The sequence below is a fragment of the Vidua macroura genome, chromosome 1 (genome assembly GCF_024509145.1).
Source record: "Vidua macroura isolate BioBank_ID:100142 chromosome 1, ASM2450914v1, whole genome shotgun sequence".
NCBI classification, from domain to species: domain Eukaryota; kingdom Metazoa; phylum Chordata; class Aves; order Passeriformes; family Viduidae; genus Vidua; species Vidua macroura.
The window spans coordinates 31,474,309-31,499,202 of record NC_071571.1 but is presented as its reverse complement, the minus strand read 5'-3'; the positions used below and the strand labels follow the sequence as shown (position 1 = coordinate 31,499,202).

At 38.4% G+C, this 24,894-nt stretch overlaps 1 protein-coding gene across 1 annotated transcript in view; it reads right to left on the bottom strand.

The window, feature by feature from the left end:
• The window catches only part of DNAH11 (dynein axonemal heavy chain 11), a 106,104-nt gene that overhangs the window by 53,264 nt on the left and 27,946 nt on the right, over positions 1-24,894 (bottom strand). Inside the window, 3 exon segments of the mRNA XM_053970705.1 lie at positions 575-721; positions 932-1,124; positions 17,516-17,624. Coding sequence (XP_053826680.1) covers positions 575-721; positions 932-1,124; positions 17,516-17,624 — 449 coding nt within the window.

Here is a 24,894-nt window from a genome sequence, read left to right as displayed (position 1 = left end):
GATGCATTTCTATTCATTCTGTGGTGAACAGTAAAGCATGTGATCCTCTGCCTTTCCAACAAAGATGTTGATAACTAATGCTAACAGCTGAACTGAGAGCAAAAATAAGGAGAGTCAACACTGAAGACATATATTGTCAGGAATGCTATTATAATCTTAAGATTCAAGGTTTGTACCTTGTAAAGTGGTGGAATGAATTGTATCAATTGAGTTGTTCAATTTACCCAGAGCCTCAAAGCCTTTAGAAATCTGAAGTGTTAGGATATGACTCTTTGACCTTTACTGTATTACAAATAGGTCTGATTCTCGAGATCCACATCCATTAAATGCTTGAATGAGTTCAGTATTTATTGTTCTTTCATCTCATCAGAACAGCTAAAAGGTTAGGAAAAGGCATAATGTAAAGAAAGGTCAAGTGGTAATCATGGTGTGAAATGCTGTTACACGTGTAAGTATAATAATTCTTTAGACTTTATGCTCCCTGGAGAGGAAGTTGTTCAAAACTGTTCACCTAAAAAGGTTTATTTTGTGTTAAATATAGCTCAACACCAGTAAATAGGAGAATTAGACTGACCTTTAGCTCCTCTGCATCTGCTATGGCCTTTTCTTGTCTCAGTTTCCCAGTCTGAAACCCTATCTTAGCAATCAAAGCTTCAGTATCTTGATTTTTCAGTTGCAGTTCTGCCTCTTGAGTAGCAAGTATGGATTTTAGATCTTCTACCTAGAGGGCAAAAGGTAATGCATTATTCAGAACATTTGGCATGGTTCTGAGATCCAAAAGCTGAACTGAAAAATAAATTCATGTTTGGTGGGTCTCTAACAAGCAGCACAGTCTTTTCATTTTTTTATCTTTTTTTTTTTTTTTCTGTTTGTACCTGACAGAATTTTGTGGACATAAATAATTTAATAATGGCAGCCTATGTGCACCCACCACAGACCCCACAGCTTGCCTGAGATGCTCAGATGTCTGTCCTGCTGCTGAGGTTGGGGCTGCAGTCAGGTGTCTCAGCGGTGCAAAAGCGGCGCAGCTGCTGCACGCGGCAAAGGCGCCAACGTAAAGGCAGAAGGATGCCATGAAAAATGCTTGGTATTCACTCTGAGCAGATAATTCCAGCAGAGCTTTGCTGAAAGGTTGAGACACACTCAGAGACTGCTGGACAAAAACTACCTGTTATTGTGCTGAAATAACAATTCATTGCCTGCCAGTTGAGAAACTCATATAAAAATATCCAGCAACGATATATTTGCACATATAAAGAAGGTTTTTTTAAAATGACTGTGCATTTAGCATGGTTTGGGGTTTTTTTTTTTTTTTTTTGTTTTTTTTTTTTGTTTTTTTTTTTGTTTTGTTTTGTTTTGTTTTGTTTTGTTTTGTTTTTTTGCTAAGCTACCGATCATTTTGTATGAGAGCTAATCAAGATATATTTTAACCAGAGAGTTCTTGGTAATCTGATCCGGATAGGGTTGATAAGACAAAGTGGAAGACAAATATTAGAGGGTTTAAACTTTAATCACATGGAAGGTCTTGACAGCTCTCCTGATTTGGTGGGCTCCTGAAATCTTACAAAATGGACCTAATTTACCTTTTCAAAATTTGACCATTTGATTTGACAAAGCTGCAATACTGAGTTTTAACAGATGACTGTAGAGATCCCAAATCTCTCCACTCATTTGATTTTTCAATTTGTTTGAGCTGACTTTATGTCTTTTTCTTTAAGCAAAGTACTAAACAGTGCTTCATTTGATATTCTTCTGTGAAGCTCCAGAGTGCAGGGCAAAAATGGCTCAATGTTCAAGTGCCTGGCTAGATAGTGCCTGGAGCTCTGGGTCTGTCAGCCAGCACAGCATGCAGCATATGAAATTGTCCAATTACCATTTGATCTTCATCAAATTAGAAATCAGAGAAACAAGAGCATTTAAATAATTTAATAGCAGAGGCTACTTTATTAAAAACAGACTTTAAAAACTTGGCCACGCTTTTCTGTTGACCATTTTTTGGAAGGTCTTCAGCCGACAAAATGGGAATAAGCCAGCCAGCTCCCATTATTAACCTCATGCAGCAGCATCAAGATGCAATGTTATCCAAAGGCTGCAGCTGAGCATTTCATTTGCATAAAAAGCACACAGAATTTTAGTTTTTAATAAAGGAATCACTGGATTATGGTTTGTCTTCAGAATTTGCAAAGGGGATTAGGGAACATATGTGTGGGTGGGATGGGGTAAAGGTTTTCAAGCAGTTTCCCCTCCTTTCCATCTTCATGGGCTGGTCAACCACCAATGAACTGTAAACAGAAGCACTGACTGGGGCTAAGTGGCACTAGCCTTACAAGCTCTCATGGAAAGGCTTCACACATGTTCCTCCTGCTCTCATTACCCCTCAGCTGGTCACTGGCCATGCATAAAATCCACACATACGGAGCTGCCTCTTCTCTCCCCCTGGGTTCAGCTTTTACTGTGGCACTTGCTTCCCTCCCACCATTTTACAGTAGCCCCACTACACTCCCCCTCCCTCCAGACTTTGTCCTTGCTTAAATGGATTGTCCCTTCTTTCCAAAGGTGGCTAAAGAGCTCAAAGAGCTTCTATTAAAAAAAAAAAAAAAATAAAATAATAATAATTTAAAAAATCTGTAAACCCCAGTTTCAAAAATCAAGTAGTGTCACTGAAACACAAAAATGTCACTCCACAACTAATCAGTCTAATGAAGAGGTGATGATGATTTGCAATAAAACAAAGATTATTTATAAAGAATGAAAGAAAAGGTTTACCTGGAAAGCTGCTGCTTTCCTTCTTTCTGAACAAAGCTTCTGCATGCCATTTACCAAGTGTTCCATATGTCATGACAGCCTCTTGTTTATTTTTTGTCTAGGAGGACATTATAAAGCATGATTTGCTCCAGAAAACTATTTGGAGTAGTATAATTGTACTGCCTCTTATTGTGATTGTACTTGACACTCAGGACACTCACACTGGTGTGGGCAGAAGCCATAAAATCCCCATTAACCATGGAGTTCTGGATGAGTGGCTGCACATACCCAAGGAAAAAGAACAAATGGAAACACAAGAACAAAGAAATACTTACAAAATTAAGTATATCTATATAAGTTAAGTATGTCCATGTATGTTTCTAAGGATGGCTCATTCACAAAACTCTTCTTCAATCTACCCTAAATATAATGCTGACAGCATGTAAAAAACATTAAAGCAAAATGAGCCTTCCACAACTGTTTTGCATATCAATTAATTAATTTTGCACTGGCATTCATCAAGTCTTCATCACCACGGAAGCTCAGTACTTCAACATACTTTATTATTTTTTAATAAACACTCCTAAAAACTAGGAACAGAGATTAAACCAGTTCACTATACTGCTACATGCAGAGTTAATATACTATGGATTTTCTACTTCACCTCTGGAACTTCTGTCGAAGAGAAATCCTCTGTAGGTTAAAGAAATACAGTAGAGTGGTTAATCACACTGGTCCTTACACACTTCATATATCATCAAATTCCTGTTTGGAGTGAAGTGCATTTTTGCCATCAACTTCAGTTTGAACAGAACTGAACACCACAATTTATATTTCCAAAGTTGTACCACCCCTGCTTACCTGTGCTTCTGAAAGACAGACTAACAAACTGTAACGAGGGCAGGATTTAGACCACTGTGGAGTTCTCCCCCTAAAGCTGAGCCTCTAGATACCATAAGATGTCAGAAAATCAGCAACATTTCTGTGCTAAAATTACCTTCTATCAGCTTAAAGGGGTATTAAGCAGAAAAGTAGTTATGACTTCATGGAGTTCAGATTCACTCCCAGCTGTGATAATGGAGGCTCTTCCCTATGTGCCAGCCAGGCATCCAACCACCAACTACAACTCCAGCTGCAAGGAAATCTCAGCACACTGCAGAAGGGACCCCAGAGCACTATTGTGGCCCTGTGGTGGGTCCCACACAGCACCACGTGGGGTTTCTCTCTCATCACAGAGACCAAAATCCAGTTGGAGGCCGGAAATTTCTCTTCATATACTACATAAAAATCAAAACAGGCCAGGCACATTTAAAACAGCTCCAGATGGCCATTAAGTCATCTGTTTCTGAGGAAAATTAAGAGATAAAATGCCTGTCTTTATTCATCTCTGACAGCAAGAAGAGGGGTTCAGGATCAAAGTTCAAAGGTCCATTTTCTAAATTTGTTGAAAACTGAACTAGCAAATACAAGATGTCACTCCAGTGCTTTGAATTAGAGTATACTTTCCCAGGGTAAACAAGAAATAGGAAATCTCCAGAATTAATTTTTGTTTGTTTCAAAGGACCCTATTCACATATACTAATAGAACAAATTAATGTACATGTCTAAGCAAGAGTACTGTATGCAAAATTAAAAGGGAAATACTAAGAAAACCCATTTAACTCCATCACTGTAACTAACTTTCATTTTGTCCTCCATGACTTCTAGCACACTTAAACTTTATCATTTGTGGAGTCACATCTCCCTCATTTTAATGATTATTTATTGCATTCTCTAAAAGACAAACCCAGTTCAATTAATCAAGGGAAGCCTAAAAATCAATTAATATGAATTAAATGAGCTACACCAATTCTTAGGAAAGTCACACATAATTTACCAAAGCATTGTCAATAATGCTTAGGGAACTTTGGGAAAATTGCTCATGAGAGGCTGTTGATGCAGTCAAATGTTTTAAGCCTACATCATTAATATTACAATCAGGTTGATGCAGAAAGGCTTGCCATTTTTCTCAGTAAGAAAACTCATTATTTTCTTGTGCCTTTTCAGAGCTAGTTTAGAAGAATACTTATTTCACCTATAAGCAGAAAAACAGAAATTAAAGCAAGAACTAAATAAAGAATGATTTGCATTTAGGGAAAGCAGAGGCAAATTGCTTTACAAATAGGAAAAACCAGAACATCATTAGCGGAAGCAAAGTAGCACAAATTCATCTTTTAAAAAATCGTTTGTAAAAGCAAGGCTAGTCAGCAGGAATAGACATTTTATGCAGATTTGAGCAGCATTTAGCTTTCAAGTGAAAAGTGTTTCACCCTTTTCTCCTTTTTTCATTGTTTGCGACACATACGCACCCTGCAGTAGAGCTCTTCCCAGTGAAAGACAACCTCCTTACACATGATCCTTATGAGAGGTCTCTACTCAGCAGCCCTGAAAAGCCCTCTAACAACAGTTTCATTTGTAAATCAGTGAGGGACAGAGTGGGTTCCGGTAGAGCTGGAAGTGGCCCGAGACAACTTGTCTCAATGGGGCAAAATAACTATTGTTATCGAGCTTAACAAAATGGCACAGCATGGGAGACACGCCGAGCCAGAGAGCAGCTGGTTGTAATTCACACTGGTTTTCAGAAAACACTAATCGTTCCCGAACAGACCTCTTTGAGGATTGGTCTTCCCTGCATTTTCAATTTGTCACTTTCTCTTATGATAAGGTCAGCAGTGACAGCACTTCCTGACATTAACAGCTGTGGCTTTTAAAAGGGTCATTGTGGAACTACTAATTGCAGTAATTTCATTAGCATAAATTATTTATTCTGCCATTCATTTATCTCCAGGATTTTTTTTTTTTAATACTACATTGTACTTTTCAATATATGCCCATTCAGGGTTGTAGGCAAGGAAATTATTATTGCTAATTTAGCCTTCTTTATGGGGGAAAAAAAAAAGCAAACAAAAAAAGAGTTGATACAGTAAAAAAATCTGATTTAACAGCAGTTCACTAGAAAACATAAAGTAGCTTGAAGCCAAAAATGAAGATTAGGCTGGTACAAATCAAAACTATTCATCAGTGCTAAAGACAACCGAGCATTAAACCTATATACATTTTGAAAGAAAATATGAGGGTGAAGTAGGTTCATTCTTATAGAATCTCTCTACTCTAGGCCTTGGCTGATTGACTTTAAACATAAAAAAAAAAAAAAAACAAAAAACAAAAAAAAACCCAAGGCAAGTTATGAGTAGTTTATACAGGAATTTTGCCTGCATCCTCCCTCTACCTTTTCTCAGGATGTAAAATAGTCATTACTATCAAACATATAAATCTTAACCCTTTGCAGTTAGGTTGAGCTAGCTGAAACATGCCAAGTAAAGAACAAAAAAGACCAATATCACTGAAAATTAGCACATGTTGTGGGCAATTATCAGAACTGAGGAAAAAAAGCCAAGTCAATGTTTGCTAGGAAAAGGTAACTGGAAAGCGTGAGTGGGTGGACAGAGGGGAGTTTTAGAGGGAAGGAGAGAAAGCAAAATATTACTCCAAATGGCTTCTTTGCCACACTGAACGTTGTAAAGTACTTTGGAGTATGATGAACTAAGAGCATAATGAATTTATCCTTGCTATGCTTAACAGTGGGTGCTCTTTCGTGGTAAGCAGTAGAAAAGCAGCATAAAAGACAGTAACAATAAAATACTCAAAGATCATAGAGGTGTACATGGTTGTTATTTTCAAAGAGGTGAATTAAAGAATCCTGATCCTTTTATTCTGCACTGAGTGATATGTGGCACCAGATGAAAGTAAGAAGGGGGGGGGTGCCTGTCATGCTGAATTTGGACACAATATTTTAAAATACTGTAGATCATGTCTTATGTCAAATGAGGTATAAAAACACCTTTGCAAGTTCATGAAGCTCAATACATGGATTTCGGAACTGCTACACCCTGTTCTTTTCTTGTGCTCTTTTAAAATGAAGCTTAGCAATTTCTGTACTGAAACAGAAGAGGGCTCTTTTCCTCTCCTCTTCCCCAAGAAATCAAAAGCATCAGAAATGATTAAATTTCTGATACTTTCCATTTCCCTTCGAATACCTCTGAACTCACTGTTTCTTTTCCTTAACCCACACATTGGCCCACATCCTTCCAGGTGAAAAGGGTCTTGCAATGCCTGCTTTCAATGGGCATCATGATTAGGGGGGATCACTGTTGTTTCTGTTCAGACACTTGCACACGGGGTAAAAAGGATGTTCACAGCAGCATGTTCAAGCATGTTCTTCATAGAACATACTGACCATGCAGCTCACCATCTCTGTGCTGAGCTCGACCTAAACCACTTCTTTCCCTGGATAAACTGTATCTTCCAGAAGGGTAATTGTTTTTTGAAAATAAAGAGATAGAGGGGGAAAAAAACCTCACAAACTAAATCTCCTGAAACTTCCTTCTCAGTTTCCATAATCACTGGGAGTTTTTTATGGTTTTCCTCCACCATTTAAACTCAGAAATTGTCCATTTTTTATTAAAACAATATAAATATGATGCCATATTTGTATTGAACTTTTAAGAGAAAAAAAAAAAAAACATTAGCTTAACTTCAAGATACCCTAACTAAAATTAATCTGTAATATTGTTATACAGCATTAAACAAAAAATCCTTTATCAACTACTATTGCTCAGTATTTTTGAAAGTGTGAAAAAGACAATTAGGAGCTAAGTGTCAATTATGCCAAAATAATCACTCAGTAGCAGACCTCACACTCCTGATCAATGATAAGGAACAACAGGAGCCATACACAGGTGAACACTAGCTAACAAGATTTCTGTGCTAAGAACAAACAAAGGACTTTTGTGAAGTATCTAAAATGGAGCAAACAAAATGACACATTAACACACCAGCACTAGAGAGAAGGAAGGGACACCACCTCCTATAAATCTTCAATGCAGATGGAATGGCAGACTCTAAGATTCCCTCTTCTTCAGGGTGGTCCTTTTCCACCCAGCCCCTCTCATTCTTTTGATATCCTAATACATCTCTGCAATTGTTCTATTGCCCCTCCCTTTACTAGCTTGGTCATTCTCCCTTGACTTTCCTTTTGCCCCTCCTCAGACCCTTTGCTTTGCACCTCTCCTACCATACTGGTTCAGTTTTGCTTTTTCTTCCTGTCTCCCCTTCTCTCCCCACCCATAATACTGACATAGTTTCTCTGTTATCTCAATGCCTCTGTTCTGAGTACCCTTTCCTCATCACTTTAAAACCTTTGCCCTGCCTCATCCTATTATTTTTTTGCATTCTGCTCTTTGTTTTTTGGTCTTCCTATTGGCTGCACATGACTCATGCACCCAGTACTTCTTTACGTACATTGATGACACAAACCCCTTAATTCCCTGTCAATAAAGTGTCATGCTATTCTGTTAGTTGACATTTATTTCTCTTGCTGGGAATCAAACAGGAAAGATACTTACCAGGAGCAGTTAAAACCAATGTGAAAGAAGAAACTCATTAACAGTTGCTAAGATCAGACAAATCTTTATTAATTATCTAAAAAAAAAAAAGAATTATTGAGGAACATAATGCTTAAATTAAAAGAAAACCTCTTTTCTCCATGCAATCATATCTGTTTCTTTCAAATAAGAAGTTGGCATCACATTAAAAATTAATGCAATTGGATATCCCTCCCCAGCTCACTAGAAAACAAATAACTACCCTGATGACACCAGAAGTCTGTTAAAGCAGGAGCAGCTGATGGAACATACAAATGCCAGGTTTATTTGCAAGCATCTCTGCCTCCCCTGCAGTCCTACAGGAGGCATCCATGTGCCGCCGGAGCGCCATAGGAGCGGCAGCCAGGGGGCCTGGAGCGGGTGGGTCCCGCAGCCTCGCTCCCAGCACGGCCCCGGGGAGGGGGAGCGCCCGCCGGTTCCCTGGAAGCAGCACCAGACATCCCTTGCCCTCTCCTTCACCTTCATTTCACGGCTACTGCTGCATTTTGTATGGGTCTGAATGGAGGGTAAACACTGCAAATGCAGACTTGCCTGGTGCAGCACTCAACTAAAACCCAATGGCACTTCCTTGGGAATTCCTGAAATCCTCAGTCTTATCTGATTAAAACCCCCCTATAGAAATAAATGGTCTCAAATATAACAGCACTCCCAGAATGAAAGTTCTGCAATGGCAATCTCTGAAGGAGAGTAAGCATTTTCCAGGTCTATGTGAATAACTCCAGCAGCGTCGCTGCCAGCATGGAAGTTGCTGCATGTTGTCCCATGCCAGGAAGGATATCAGAGGCAGCTTACTAAAACTCTTAGAAGAATCTGAGAATATATTCCTTTCCCCTGAAGAGAAACACACTAATGCATGTGGTTTGTTTGAGGGTTTTTTTTTATTTGTTTTTTTTTTGTTTTTTTTGAAAACAAACACATCACAATCTGCATCAATCAGCAACATGAACAGATTAATTGCCCAGACATTAAAATGCTAAATGCATTTGCCATGTGGTGCCATGGATTGCCTTTCCAGGGGAAACTTCTACCTGTCTAATTTCTGAATAGATGGAGAAGTCTTTAGTCCACCTGGACTGGGCACAGCAATATTTCAGCCTTACTTGCGGCAGCTCTAGTGAATATATTTAACTGCATCGGAAATGGTTAAATGAACTCTGTATCTATAAGATCCTAAAAAGTCTTGAATGGAGGATTCTGCAAAGACAGTGTTATGAGTTATGTGCTTCTCTTTCCCTCACTTCTCTGCCTGTGCTAGACAGCTCCCTGAAATCTCCTGAAGGAATCAGGCAGTGACATACCATTAAAATTCAACTTTTACCAGGGGTGAACTTGAACAACACCAAAAGCAATAAGTATGCAGCAAGGAGTAAAAAGAGCATTGTTTTTTCACAGCTTATTCAGTTATTGATCTTTCAGTGATCTCCATTGCTTTCTTAGGAAACTGATAAGCTTGAAACTGTACCTCGACCCCCTCAGCTTCCTCAATGCTGAAGGGAAGGGCTTCCCATGGCCTCTCAGGAAGCCAGTCAATAGCAGGGCAGTTAACTATGGCTGGGAAGTTCCCAGCTCATGCTCACAGCATGGCACTGACTGGACAGGAACACAGGACAATCTGCAGAGAGGAGGGAGAGAACAGGGAAAGAAAAGAATCACAGGGCAAGTTGAGGCCATCAAAGAGAGGTGTGCAATGAACCATGGTCCAGCACCAGCCAGTACACAGCTGAGACTCCAAGCCAAAATTGGCAGCCAATAATCTTTGTCAGCAACCTTGGGTAAATAGGTTTTGCTCCTTTTCTCTTGTACAAACATGGCACTTTTGCAGCTTCCTTCTGCTCTCTCCATGTTGGTATCAGTTTCTTAGTTTGATAGCTATAGATAGTAAGGCAGGCACAGGGACTGGCTGGCATGCAGAGAGGCAGAAGGTGCACCTTCAGCTGGTCATGGTGACAGAAACCCTGTAACTGAGTAACTGAGTTTCTAAATCTATTCAAGACTCTTTATGTGCAGTGCGACCCTTCTAAAAGAGCAGGAAGAAAAAGGAGATTTGGATCTTAGCTTGCATGGGAATTTTAAAGGATCATTCTTAATAAAAATGGAAAGAGATGTACAAAAAGGGTAGGCCAAAGTATTCAAGCCAAAATAAAAGTGTGACTGGATCTTGATATCACCAGGTCTACACAAAGCAGCTCACATTTGAGAAGGAAGGGTTATTCTAGTCCTCAGCTGATTCTGTGAACCTACTTACTGCAGTTAGCACACACTTTGGCCATTGTATATGCTTTTGGTTAATTGGTAAAATGCAGACATCAGGCTGTTAAGACAGGAGAGGAGCTTCTTACTAAAGGAGCTATTTTTATTGTACAGGGCCTCTCAAACCATATGTCACTGATGTTGTTAATTCCAACAGAAAACATCCAAAAAGTTTCAGAAGGGTTTATAACTTGTCCAACAACCACAAGAGCCAGGAGAGCCCAGTCAGGCATGCCAGGGAAGTGACAAGTTTATTCTTCCTTTAGGCTACTTGGAAATTGACATTCCTATAAGAGAAAACTGGATAAGGAAGAAGAGCAGAAAATTGAAAGAAAAGAAGTAAAAAAAAGGAAGCAATGAAAGGAAGAGCTAGATCCTAGCTCAATACTTCTCTGAGTTTTAAAGCAGTCAGAAGAGATAAAGTGATGAGGAGATAGTAACAATGAAAAATGGTTCAATGGTATCTGGAAAGAAGATAAAATGGAAGATGGAAAAGAACTGCCACTATCTCATAGTTTCTAAAAATACGTATTTGCACTAGAAAACACGAGACAGGAATTTATGCAAATAACCTAGATAGTAGAACCAAGTCAAACAAAAAATACCCAATTTGTCCAGGAATGTTACAAAGATGAGCTTAAGGTACAGAAGAAATCATCTACTTTGACTGTTTGAAGAGGCAAATGGCAGAAATGCTCATGTAGAATTCCAGCCAAGTGGTGAAAATGATACTGAAACTGTACAAAGACACAGAAAGATCTTGAAATCTACTGCTGATGATAAAGATCAGCACACACAGAAGAAACAATCAAAAAGATACAAGAATAAATGGTCTCTACCACAAAACTCTGAATCAGAGAAGAAGAGAAAATGTAGGGGAAGAATCTGCTAGGTCTGTTTCTCAACTCTTGAACATTGAGTTTTCTGAATTTAGCTCTTGGTTACATTATGTATCCTTCAGCTAGATGTTTCTCCCCGTGTCACCTCATTTTCTGAAAAAAATTCTATGCTCAGTTGTAATACCAAGACCCACGGTGAGCAGTGTTGAAGCTCAGGGAATCTAATTTTCTCTTCTTTATTCCTCTAGTGGTCACCTTCTCAGACCTGCACACCATCCCTGGTATGGCAGTAGCAGCAATGGAGAGCCTGGAGAGATCTGTCCCTGCTTTGATGTGTTGCTCCAAGTGCCCTTGCTGTAGCAGTAGTGCCAAACTGAATCTATCACACCTCCAAAGCTGCAAACCATATACAGACTTGCTTGAAGTTTCATCTGCTACACCCTCCTACGCTCCTCACACTGCTCATATTTGGACTTAACTCTCTAAGTACTGGACTGCAAGAAGAGTTCAAATCAAAGTCTTGGGCTGTTTGCCAAAAAAAAAAAAAAAAAAAAAGAATTTAGTGTTTTCTTTAGTCTTATATCGTAAGTAATATTTTAATCTCCCTAAATATTGAAAAATTGTTTGTATGGAATGATTACTGTTTATATCAATCTGATGCTGAACTTTAGGGGAGAGGATGATTTCCCTATCCAATGTAATTTCTTAGGAGTGATTTAGAAGAATTACTTGTATATATAAGGAGCTGCATTAGTTTATATGACCTGCAGACCCTTGAGAAGGAAATACTGGGCTTTTAGGATTGTTTACTTTAAACCTTACTCTAGCATCTAAATTCTAGATTTACTAAGTGATACCCAGAACTCCTCTGTTCTCTCCTTGCCCTTGGCAGATTTATTCAAATGGGTAAATATAAATTTACAAGTACAGGTTTACAAAGTAGTAGGTAACAATTGAATTAAACTGTTACAAAGGCCAAGAAGAGAGAAAGTAGATGAATTCTGCAAAACTGGATTCTAGCAACCTTACAGGGAATGAAGAGAAATTATCAAATCCAATAAAAATGTAGTAATAGGTCTTACACAAAATCTTCATAGTTTATTGTGACAGGATGAAGTGTAGAAGAACAATTTCTCAATCATTTAATAAATTACTTCTTGGAATATCTGGCCCTAGAGCTCAAACTGTGACATATTATTCAAAATTTCCATTATTTTTCCTTAAACACATAGCTAAGAGATTTTTACTATACTGTATTGTTAGGCAGGAAATTCCAGCAGAGCCCTGGATATAATATAATACCCTGATTAGATAACTATCTATTTGTTAATTACTTTTTGTGAACAAAAATATAGGATACCGCATATACTTGAAAAGGTAGTCACAAAAAGAATGTAACCAGATCCTGACCACAGCATAACCCTTCTTTCTCCTTTAGCTTTAGTGAAGTTTGGTAAATTCACACCAGGCATAGATTTGATATGGCATGTTTTCAGGGTTCATTTGCATTGTCTCCAGTGAATTCCCTATACTACAAAGGACCTTGTACACTGCTTGCTTTGCGCACAGAATAATGAAGATGCCATGTGATCTGCTAGCAAGAGAGCTATGAAGAAAATTGAGTAATTATTACCGACTACATTTTACACAATCTTTGCATAAGCAAGAAGGTCTTATTTTGAAAACATTTCTCTTTTGTCCAAGCTATACATTACAGTTTAATTTGACAGAGGGGAAAAAACCCAAAGAATAGGAAACTCTTCATGTAAAAAATTGAGAATGTCTTGCAGGACAACCAGGATATAAATATCTCAATGAAGATATTTCATCTAGAAATAGAAAAATGTAGTAAGTTCTTGATAGACACATCCCTTTCTTTGAGGATTTTTGAGATTTAAACACACAATGGAGTAATGAAGACTATCATTGTGGAAAAAAAGCACCATTATCTTGTGAAATCAGTATCAACTTCCGTGTAGCATTCACCGCTCCCATGAACACAAGCCCCCTGTTTTCTCAAGTGTCAATTTGAGCCTCACACATGTCACTCTCACTACAGATGTGCATCTTACACTGTATTTTTTGGCTCAGCCTCCTCCTGCTCATCTCAAATATGCAGGCCCTCCAGGTTCACTAAGTGCTTCGAACAGAGCAAGACAGAAAAGTAAACAGCACCTTGGCACATACTTGGCCACTGGTTTGATGGGGCCCATCCTATTTAACTGTTAGTGCACTCATGGTTTTCCCATATGAAACTAAGCAGTGCTGTGTCAGGAATCAAGAGCTGCACAGACCAGGAATTAGTCCTGACCAGCTCTATGCCACCACCATCATTTTGTAAGCAGAGCATGGGAAAAGCTAAGCCATATGGATACCAGCCTTTTCATCCTACTAGTCCTCAGGACCACAAAATGCCCTTCATAATTTTATTAATACAGATGTATCCTTAAAAGTCAGCTCTCTGAGTGCTCAAGAGATGGCTGACATCCAAATCAGAAAAGCCTGGAGCTATTCATACAGAAACAGGAACTCTGTAAGAGCCTGCCAACAGAAGAAACAGATGTTTTCTGTGCTACAGAACTTAGAAATCCTTGATAGCTACTCCCCACTGAATCAAACAAAACAAACAACAAATAATAAACCAAAACCAAAATCCAAAACAAATCTGGGGTCAGTATTAGTTTAACATAGAACCATAAACCCTAAAAACAGTTCTTGTTGGCTGTGATTTAAGCACTCAAGCAGATAGATGTGTATTTATGCCCTCAAAGGAAAAACTATGACAGCTGGCCAAAACTGAGCTCTGATGGGGCTTCACAAGTTCCTCTCAGATTCACAGATAAAAATAGATGTTCTGTCAGTAGCAAGACAAACCACAAGGAAAAGGCTAATGTGTCCTAATGAAAGAGGATTTGGAAATGAAAGACAATAATTTAAAAGAAAAGTAATCATAAAAATATGGAGAAGATTGCCTGTGGCAATGCAGGACACCCACTCTACCTATGTTTGACTTTAATTCTGGTTGAAGCATGAAATTACTGTACTACTAAATTCCATAGAAAATGGGAGCCAGCTAAATCCTGACAGGACTATAGAAGAGGAGACCATTATAAGGATGTGATGACCGAAGTAGTCATGCCAAGTTGGAAGAAAATTGGAGAAATAGCATTCCTCTAAAACTAGAAAATTTAGTTCTTAGTGCTGGGACTTCACAACAACCACTGAGGGACTGTAAACTTCACATGAGGAAAATACACTATGAAGAAACTTGCTCAAGGATGGAGAAGCAAGTATTTGAAGTATCCAACAGCAGCTCATGAAGAAAACTGGCTGCACATGGACTGAATAACAGAGATTCAGTTCAAAAGAAAAATCATTTAACATGTCTGACTTTGGAATATATAGTAATGTTTAGGAGCGCTGAGGAGACTGAAGTGAGAACCTGGAAAACATGCAAAGATGAAATGCTGCAAAGAGTATACTTACTGTAAAGAGTTAATTTGAGGTTATGCTTGTGTAGGGCATGAGGGCTGCCAGGCATTTAGGTATGGTGTTCACATCTTTGGGGAAAAGCTGAAAGTTACCATGATCAATTAAGGAAAGTAAAGCAAAGTAAAGTAAAGCAAAGTAAAGTAAAGCAAAGTAAAATCAGATGGAGCTCCAGAGACAGCAAGACTGACTGATCTCATCATATTTATGCTTTTGAGAAATAATGGCTTCTTCTGGCCTTTACTTTTTCAAGAAATTTTCGTGATGTGCAGAGTATTTAAGAGTGATTACTGCATAGTAAATTTTGGAACCCAAGTAAATCACTGAGCTTCAGAAATGCCTCATCTTGTGTGTGCCTTAGAGCCATCAGCACATTAACATCTACAGTGTTCATCAACTTTGTTTGCTTGAGCATCATTCTTCCTCTATAATTTATTTCATAATTTGCTTTGAAAGGTTTTGAAATTCTCAGGTGCCTATCAGATACCCTTCAGTTGTGGACCCATATTTTATAATGGTGGAACCCATTGTCTTCACCTGACATACTTTCAACATAAATTTGCACCATGGTGTGTTCTCAGTACATTGACAGCAGAATTGATTGCAATGTCCAGACTGAAAACAAGCAAAAAAAAAACCAACACAAAGCCAAAGAGATTCAAAGAATAGCACTCTGTAGTTTTGGTTCCTGAGCTACTGATTCCTCAGCATAAATAGAACTACAGGATGTAAGATTATAAGAGAGCTCAAGAGAAAATGTGGCTTAATGTTGGATGTTGATTTTTCTGAAATGAAATGGAAAAATGAGACTGTATCACTTCACTGAGCTTTAACATTATGAAACTGTCTGAATTCACCCTTTTGTTCACTTTCACATTATATTAGTCATTTATTCTTTAAATCTAGGGAAATGAGGAGGTTATAGGTCACCCTGCACTAACTAAAATTTCATATAGATCTCTAGCAGTGTGTTAACTCATGAAATTTATGTCTCCTTCAGTACTATAAAGTCACTACTTTGCTTCCCTGCAACATGAATAGGTATCTCCTGTTCTTGCCTCCAGAAGTGCTAATTTGCACAGTAGGGGAACTGATGAAATTGTTGCAAGGTAAAAGGAATTTGAAAGCTGGCTTTCAAAAAGCCCTTAAAAAGAAAAGAAGACAAAAAAAAAAAAAAAAAAAAAAAAAGGAAAAGAAAGAAAAGAAAATAAGAAATTACTTTGGGAATAAGGAAAACACAAAGGGTAAAAATGTGAAAGGAGAAAATGAAGAGAGGTATTAGAAATAATTTTTTCCCGTCCTTTCTTAAAAAAATATACAAATGCAATAGTAATGAAACAGAGACAAATAGCACAGTCAGAAAGAAAAATGCAGAAGGTAAGCACCACTATTGACCATGTCTCTGAAGTTTGTAAAATAGAAAACTATACAGAATACGTCACACTAGATTGTATACAAGTCTCCATTGGCCTTTAAGCTGCAAAATTAATTTTTGGAATGAAGAAGTAATAGCAACAAAATTAGAGTTAGGATGGAACTTCAGTAAAACTTAAGCAGGATTGGAAAAAGAGAAGAAGGCCGGGGGGGAAAGAGAAAGTGCTATGTTATAAAATATAAGAACTTGCTAAAAACTCATAGTCCAATCAGAATGCTCTTTAGACCAGTGGTGGTTAAACACCTCAGAAAATTGAGAAATAGAGCCTGCATAGGAGATCACCATAGAATAATCTGCTATAGGAAGGCTCTTCCAGTCCCCGATCAAGCAGATCATTTTAATACAGTAAGTATGAAGAATATATCCCTTTCAAAGCATTCTCATTCTTAAGGGTTAATGGTTTTCAGACTTCTCATTTTCTTATCACAGATATTTCAGATGATGAGTGAATTGATGCCTACCTAACCTGAAAGTTCCTAAAGGTGCCACTGCAAAACCAGTTTTCCTAGCTACTGCTTTCCAGCTCTCAGGTGAGAACTACAGTTTCCCTCCAAAGGAGAGTCTCTAAAACAGAGTTTAGGAGAGACATTTGTTGCAATTATGGTATCATGTTTTGTGTATTGCTAAACAGTTTTAAATCTGAAAACACCTACAGATAGACTTTATTTTTCCAGTTTTATATGGCATAGGAAAAGTAGAAAGAATTAAAATATTATGTGAAATCATTCTGTGAAATCATTAGGAAAAGTAGAAAGAATTAAAATATTCAGTGAAATCATTCTGTGAAATCATTAGGAAAAGTAGAAAGAATTAAAATATTCTGTGAAATCATTTGTGCAAAAGTTTAAGAGTTGAGTACACATACAGAATTTCTATGTGTATAAGCAGGAAGAGTATTTACAACTGCATTAACAGCACCACAGACTCCTCATGAGCACCTTCTCTCTGAAGTGCCTCATCACGTCCAAGACATGAAACTAAGACGCAGAGCAGCTGTGTGACTTTCCTATGAACAGGCAGGAAGTCAACAGCCAGATCTACGAGCAAAATTTGGTGTACACCAACCTCCACACAGGCAGGTTATTACAGGGGCAACACAGGAGAGGCAAATTCGGTGCCACACTTCAACAAATAAGCTTTCAAGAAAAGTATGCCAACATATGCTGGGTTATGAGATAACTGAAATATGTTGCTATTTTGATCAGCTCATCACTGTTTCTTGCCCCTGTGAAATATGCCTTACATTCTACTGCAGCCACAGCCTCAGGAATCACCTCGAGGAGTGTTCACTGATGTCCATCAAGCCCATGGCTAACACTTCTTTTCTAACTCCTGCAATTATGACCTTCATGTCTTCATCACTGAACAGATCTGGAACCTCTCCTGTGAAAAGACAAAGGGGTAGGTAGCACGTGACAAATAATCTTCTACATGGTATTTAGCCCAATGAGGTTTAAGCACATAACCAGAGCTACAGTATGATGCTACATGTATCTAGTAACAAAACAGCCTGATCCTTCTCCCTATGTCATTTTGCCTAAAAGGACTATTCTTTTTTTTCTTTTTCTAAGGGGTAGGAAACAACTTTGTTTTGAATTTTCCCTGATAGGAAGTTCACTTCTAAATTATGTTTCCCTCAGAATGGTGGTTCTTTTTTTCACAAGCTGTTTAAATTGTTTACTAGTCTGGTTGCAAAAGTAAATATAACTTTACAAAAAATCTTTCAAGATACACTCCAACTGTCCAGAGGTGCATTTTTTTCTTCCATCTTATCCCCACACCCCCACATTCAGAGTCCAGATTTTCTAATCTTCAAAACATGGGTGAAGCTTCATTGCTACATGCTACACTTGTGCAGTCATGGTGACATTGCTTGAAATTAGTGAAATCACACCAAGGCAAAAACAACATTAAGTCAAAGGGACATTCTCATTTCCCCCCAAATCAATGCACTTTTGCATGATAAGCCTTAGCAATTTGTCTCCTCAACAGGCCATGCTTTCTTAACCAAGTTTGACTCAATGCTCAGGTTGGATGTCTTGACATGGCCTCTCTAAAATCTCTCCCTACAAATACCTGAAAGAGAAATAATCTCTTTAAAGTTCAATGAAAACACAGATCATTTGTCATTGGAAAAGATCTTTCAAGAAATTTGTTGGTTTAATCACCTGATGCCAACAAGTCATTAATCAGCACAAGAAAGCATTCATCTGGAACTTGAGCATCTGTCAGCAAAAACACTGTGGGCATGTTCTTGGCACCTGTCTTGATGTACAAACTGGCAAGATCTACCTGTAAGGAAAGGAGGCAATCACTCATATTCTGTTAAAATGTTGATACAGAAAAAGTGTGAAATGCACGTTTGTGGTGGCAACACATTGCTGACTTCTCCTTACTTTTCTTCAGTTTATTTACATATCATTAATTCACTGTATAACATCCAAAATGAAATGCAGTTTGCTGTTTTTTCCCCTATATCAGACACTGAAGTTTTGATATCATCTGGTGGTAAAGATTGAAGAAATCTCCCCGTGAATGTACTAAAAAGGGATATTGCAGCCATGAAGAATGAATCTCCCATCAAGAACAGCCATTACCATACCAAAAATGTGTGGGAAGAACCAGATGAAAGACTCAGATCCATTTTAAATTCTTCCATTGAAGAATCAGATCCATTTAAAATTCTGATTTTCTGAAAGACCTTTTTTTTTTTTTTTTTTTTTTGTTAGCGAATTTATTTAGGAAAGCTTTCTTATCTGCAAAAAACCCCAGCAAAACTGAGGTGTGCACTGCTGCCCTGAGGGAGACATGGTGTGGGACCATGTGGAATGCTTTTTGGCTTGGGTTTCCAGAAAGAAACCAACTCACATCAGTTGCATTTGAGTGTGACCACATTTGAAATACAGAATAAGGTCAATTCTGGCTGTTATGACCAAGCTGTCACAAAAGCTAACAAAGCAAATCTTCAGGCTTGTTAACAGAGGCTTAGAAATTTTCCTGCTTGGAAACAGCAGGGAGGAAATGACCGCGTAAGTCCACATCTTACACTGCACCTAATTTGACCAGGGAAGGAGGGCACAAGAAGTTAGACACCATGAACACATTGAAGAGCATGCTACCTTTTTCAAAGCAGAACAGCATCTACCTTCCCCTGAAAACCAGAGACTGCGAAAGCCTTGAGCTACACACGCCGTGGTAGTTTGGCCCTGGACCAAGGTAACAGAAGCACTTTTTAGGGGCTGGCATCCACCAAATTTGGCCACAATCAGATCCTTATTCAGCCACATCTGAGATTCAGAAATATTGCTTGTCCACACAGAGTGAAGCCGAAAATGTTCCCTCCTTTGCTGTTTGCTCACATAGGGCTCAGCCTTGCAAGGTCTGTAAACCTGAAAAAGCATTTCACTCAATTACATTCCTAATCTTTGTGTATGGACAGTATAGGTGACTAAAGGACTCACATGCAACAAGAACAAAATTTTCTCCTATGTTCACCCACTTCAACTTTACATCCCTAAACCAATACATGTTCAATGACACACAAAAATTTATAAGAAATCACTAACTATAAACACCAGAACTCCAACCATATCCTTGTAACATGTGAAGCAGCTGCCTTGGAAAAAGTGGAGAAACTACTAAAATTCTGTGAAGTATATAAGGGGACAGACACTAAAATATATTTTTACCACCCAGTTTTCAAAAATAAAGAAAAGAGGTATAGCTGGAAACCACAGGAACCATAGGAGTTGTTAGTGTAAATTCCACTGTTTTGCCTGTGATTTTATCAAGCTTGTGCAACAACAAAACACATTCTTGAAGTGGTGAACTCAACAGACTAAAATAATATCCATTAGTTTACCCTGAGGCCCTGGTTTCTTCTGTGTAATTTGGAAAACCTCCAGGGAGCAGATGTATCCTGCCAGCCCAGACAAGCTCTGTTTACTACCTACTCCAATCAGAAGTTCGTAACCCCTAGAAGCTTACAGGATAGGACTGATTCAGCACCTGATGACAAAACATCAATAAAGTAACAGTAACATAAAGTAACTTCAACAACCTTCTCAGTGAAGTTCCTCAATTCCTTTTAATTGCACCAAGCCTTCTACCCTTCCCCTGTTTTTTTTTTTTTTGTCTGTTTTTAAGATAATGTTCTCCTGACACCTAAAGGTACATTATCTTCACCTCAGTATTTGCTATTGCTTGCAATATTCGAGCAAGTGCAAAGAAACATTCTTTTCCTTTATCAAATATTGAAGGTCTGCCATAGCTGTCTGGTTATACATTCTTTACACTGAGGTGCTCTAAAGCATCCCACCAGGAATCTGATGGGCTCTGACTGAACTCAGAACAGAGACCCAGTGAACTTGAAGGGAGGTTCACTGGGCTGTAGGAGCACATGAGAATTTCACATCTGGCTGTTTGCACCAGAAAGGCCAAAGGACAATGAATCACTTAATGACAAATCTGCATCAAACTTTAATTAACTCTTGGAATATCTGTCCCAGACTAATTAAAACATGTTTTATTTGCTGATCATAGAATACCATAGGAGGAATGAGGCCAGATGAGGACTCGCCCCAAAATTAGATGAGATCTAATTGCTAAAATTTTGAAATGTGTGTATTGAGGTAATTCCTCCCACAGAAAACTATGTTTGAGACATTGAAAGAAATCTCTTGTAGTTTATATTCTAATAATTTATATAAACATCTAAAATTATTTTCAACATTTCATTTTTTTTTAAATCAGATGCAGATTCTAAGGGATGAAAGACCAGAGCTTGGAGACAGCAGGTTGGGCCTTTTGCTTAATTTTTCCTACATGTATCAATGAGATATCCCCTTCATTCTCTTTATGTCTCATACCACTAAAAAAATTATTGAAAAAAGCCTTGAAAAAAAAAATTGATGAGAACCTTCTTAAATAAAGGTATAATGTGTCTAATCTGGATGCATCTAATAAACAGCTAAAAACCTGTACAACCAAAACATTACTGGAAGCCAATTCTCTTTGACTTCACTGTAGAATTTTGTCAGCCTTATTCATGACTTCACAATGGATCCATAAAAAAAAAAAAACCAAAACAAAAACATAAAAGGTTTTGGTGTAAGAAAAAACTTACAGGATTTGATTTCATAACCACTTTTCCAGGACTGCCAAACTGTAAGCCTACGACACCCTGCCACTTTGTTTGCCAAACTGAGATACCACTCTCAGTCATTAGACTTTAAAGAGAAGATAATAGCTTACCAACATTTTCAAGCAAAACTAGCGATACCTGAGAAGGCGTCTGTCTGCAGGTCTGATGATTATCACATCAACCTCTAAATCAGCATTAAAAAAAAACAAAAAACCTACAGTCCCTATGAAAGGTCCTCAGGATTATCTTTGAAATTTAAGCATATCTTTAATCCTCTTGGAGTGAAACTCCTACAATAGATTGCTTTGTCAAGAGTGCCTTCTCTTATATAGCTCGTCTGATTATGTGCAAAGTGAAAACCGATGACACCGAAATCCTAGTAGAACTCACTGAGAAGAAAAGTTTGTGTGCGAAAACATTTGACACTGCAAATAATACAAACTGCTTCAACAAAGCTAATCTCTGCCAGCAGGGGCCTCTGTCTCTTTCTGGAAATCACTGATATTACACATGACCAGAGTGATGGTATCTGTTGAAGAAAGATTACAAATAATGACAAGGAACAGCAATGAAGTCTGTGCCTCACTTAGTCAGCAAAATCTTCATCTTCTGAAAACTGTCTGGTTTTCTTCTGGGCAGGAAAACAAAGCAAATGTAGTAAATCAGATTTTAGAAACGGAAGCTGAGATTTGGAACCATGATGGCTACTAAGATATTGCCTGACATGAAAAAAACAAATTACATTAAACTGAGGTAAGGTAAGCATACATATGAAAAAAAAAGGTATGGATAAATAAAGTAAATCTATGATGACACTTAGAAGTGTTGGCTTGTTTAGATTTAAAATGTACAAGGCTGGGCAGCAAAGCAACTCCAGGTCTGCCATGCAGTGCCATTATTTACTGTATGCTTAAGGTATTGTCTTTGCTTCAAGCTAATCTAATTTTAAAAGCATTTTCCCTTTCTTGAAAATGAAAGACAAATATTGCTTTTCTTATAAAGGCCTGCTACATCATTAACTAATTAAAAGATAAGGCAAACTATCTGCAGCATTATAGATTATCTTTCCAGCCTCAGAAAATAAGTCGTGTTAATTCCTGTGGAGTGCAAAAAAACCCCGCTGAATCTCTGTTCAAACAAACAAAATGGAGGTTATTTTTAACACTGAGCCACAATCTTCTCTTCCATAAGGGCACCAACAAAGTCCATTTATCAGCTCTGCTGATCCATGGTGCCCTGCATAAACCTTCCATTAAGAGTGTTACAAGTTTGCACTGCAACAAGCCCTGAACAGCAAAAAGCAATGACTTCATGCAAGCACAGCATCATGATGGATTACATGTTCCCTTTAGAAACATTCCAGTTACACCCACTGCATGGCACTCTCAGACAAGGCTGGGCTCACAGAAGAAGGCCTGTCATTGTAGCTCCCTAGAAACTCCTCAAGTAGCTCCCCACTGCTACATAGAGTTCCAAAAAATAAGACCTGTCACCATTCAGTTTTAACTTGTTGGCACAAGGCAAAATACTTTCTAGCTACCAACATACCTCAAAATACTTGTCTGTAGTATCTATCACCATTTTATAACAGAAATTACAGTCTTTGCTTTCCACTAGTTTATCCCCATAGACATGTGCTGACTCATGACCAGAGATAATAAATATCATTTGGTTGCTGTAAGCACTTGGGTGTAGCAAACAAAATGCCCTAAAGATAAAAAATATTTTCTTTTGTAGTGTTGTCATCTGGCATCAAAACAGAATGTCTTAAGGAGGACTAACTGATATATTCTGCAAAGGCATTAGTTATCCTTAGTAGATACCCAGCAGACATTGTGCTTGAATCTAAATATTCTTGAACATGAACCAGGATGTCTCTAAAATGAGTAAGTTCTCCAGCCAGTTGAACAGGCATAATATAGTTAAAACAAATGTCTGCTCTCCACTCACTGGCACACTTAGATAGGCCATTATGGCTTGAGGCTCCAGGACACACGGAAACATCAGCACTGCCAGGACCTTCCATGGTCACTAGCCCTGTTTTTCAATATTGCTCAAGGAAACAGGACAGAGGTCATCATGAAAAAATTAGCACTTTCTCAACTGTCACCTCAAACCTCCTTCTTTCACAACTTCCATGCCAGGAGAGATGCAAACATGCATGATGGGCCTGTGCAACCCCACCAAAACAAGTTGTGTGGTGTACAAGAGGACCTGACAAGTCCTTGCCTCCTTGCCTTCACAGTGATCCATGGGGTGGGCAGAAAAAAAAAAAAATTCTGTGAAAGAACAGAGCTGCACTCTAAGGAACAGGAAAGCAGATAAAAACAAACCAGGATCAGACTCACACAAGAGAGGGCAGGATTTGCTGACCCTATTAAATCCTTCCCTCTGTCTTGAATCTCAGCTCTGGTGTTCAGCTACCCTTTGAAAACTCTACTTCATGGAAAGGGTTGTCAAGCCCTGTAACAGGATACCCAGGGATGTGGTTGAGTCACCATCCCTGGAAGCATTTAAAAGATGTGTAGACGTGGCGCTTAGGTACGTGGTTTAAGGGCGGACATGGCAGTGCTAGACTAACAGCTGGTGTCATTCATCTTAGAGGTCTTTTGCAACCTAAATGATTTTGTGATTTTCAGAGCTTCTTCAATCTCCGTTTTGTTCTACCTGGTCTTCCAAAAGTTGTTTTACCCTTTGAAAGGTTGACCTTCTCTTCTCAAAAACCAACCAACCAAAAAATTAAGCACAGCAAACTTTGCAAACCATTGTTCTACTTCCACTAAATACATTTTCTGTCTCAGCTTTCTACCCATCTGATCTACCTGACCATGCTCACTTTAGGGCAGGAACTATCTTCTACTTTGCAGTAGAAGATAGAAAAAGCAGAACAAGCATCTGTTATTCACCAGTCCACCATCCAATGTCCATCATTAGATTGTAAGGATCAGCAATAATAGAGTGTTGTCAGGTACACGAGCCCCTGATATAAACCTGAAAGCCATTGGAGAGGTCTCTCATTTTAAGGATGCAGTGGAACCTCATATCAGTTGCTGCGAAGTTTTGAATCCTTGCCTGGTAAAGACATATGTCTGCCTGTACTATGGCTCAAATATTCTTGATTATTGCTGGAACAAAAGCTTGTTGCTGGAAGTGGAAACAAACTATCTTTCTGTAGATGGTAATCAGGGAATCTGAAGAAAGGAAGTTGGAGGCAAATACTGCAAAATGTCCCTGAAAATAAAAAGGGAAAAGGAGATGAAGATTCTCTAGCATCAGACAGCAGATAAGAGTCAATGAAGTGTTAAATGACTAGACAGCCTGGTGAGTATACAGCTACTTGTGTGTCACAGAAAATGCTTCATTTCTAGCCTCATCCTTGATGCAGTTCCACAGCAGTTGCATGTCTGGTTAGGAGCCCCAAGGGCACAGCTGACAGGTGGATGACCACATGAGACTGCAATTCAGGGAACTCTCAATGTCATAATAAATTTAGTGTGTCTCTTTCCATTT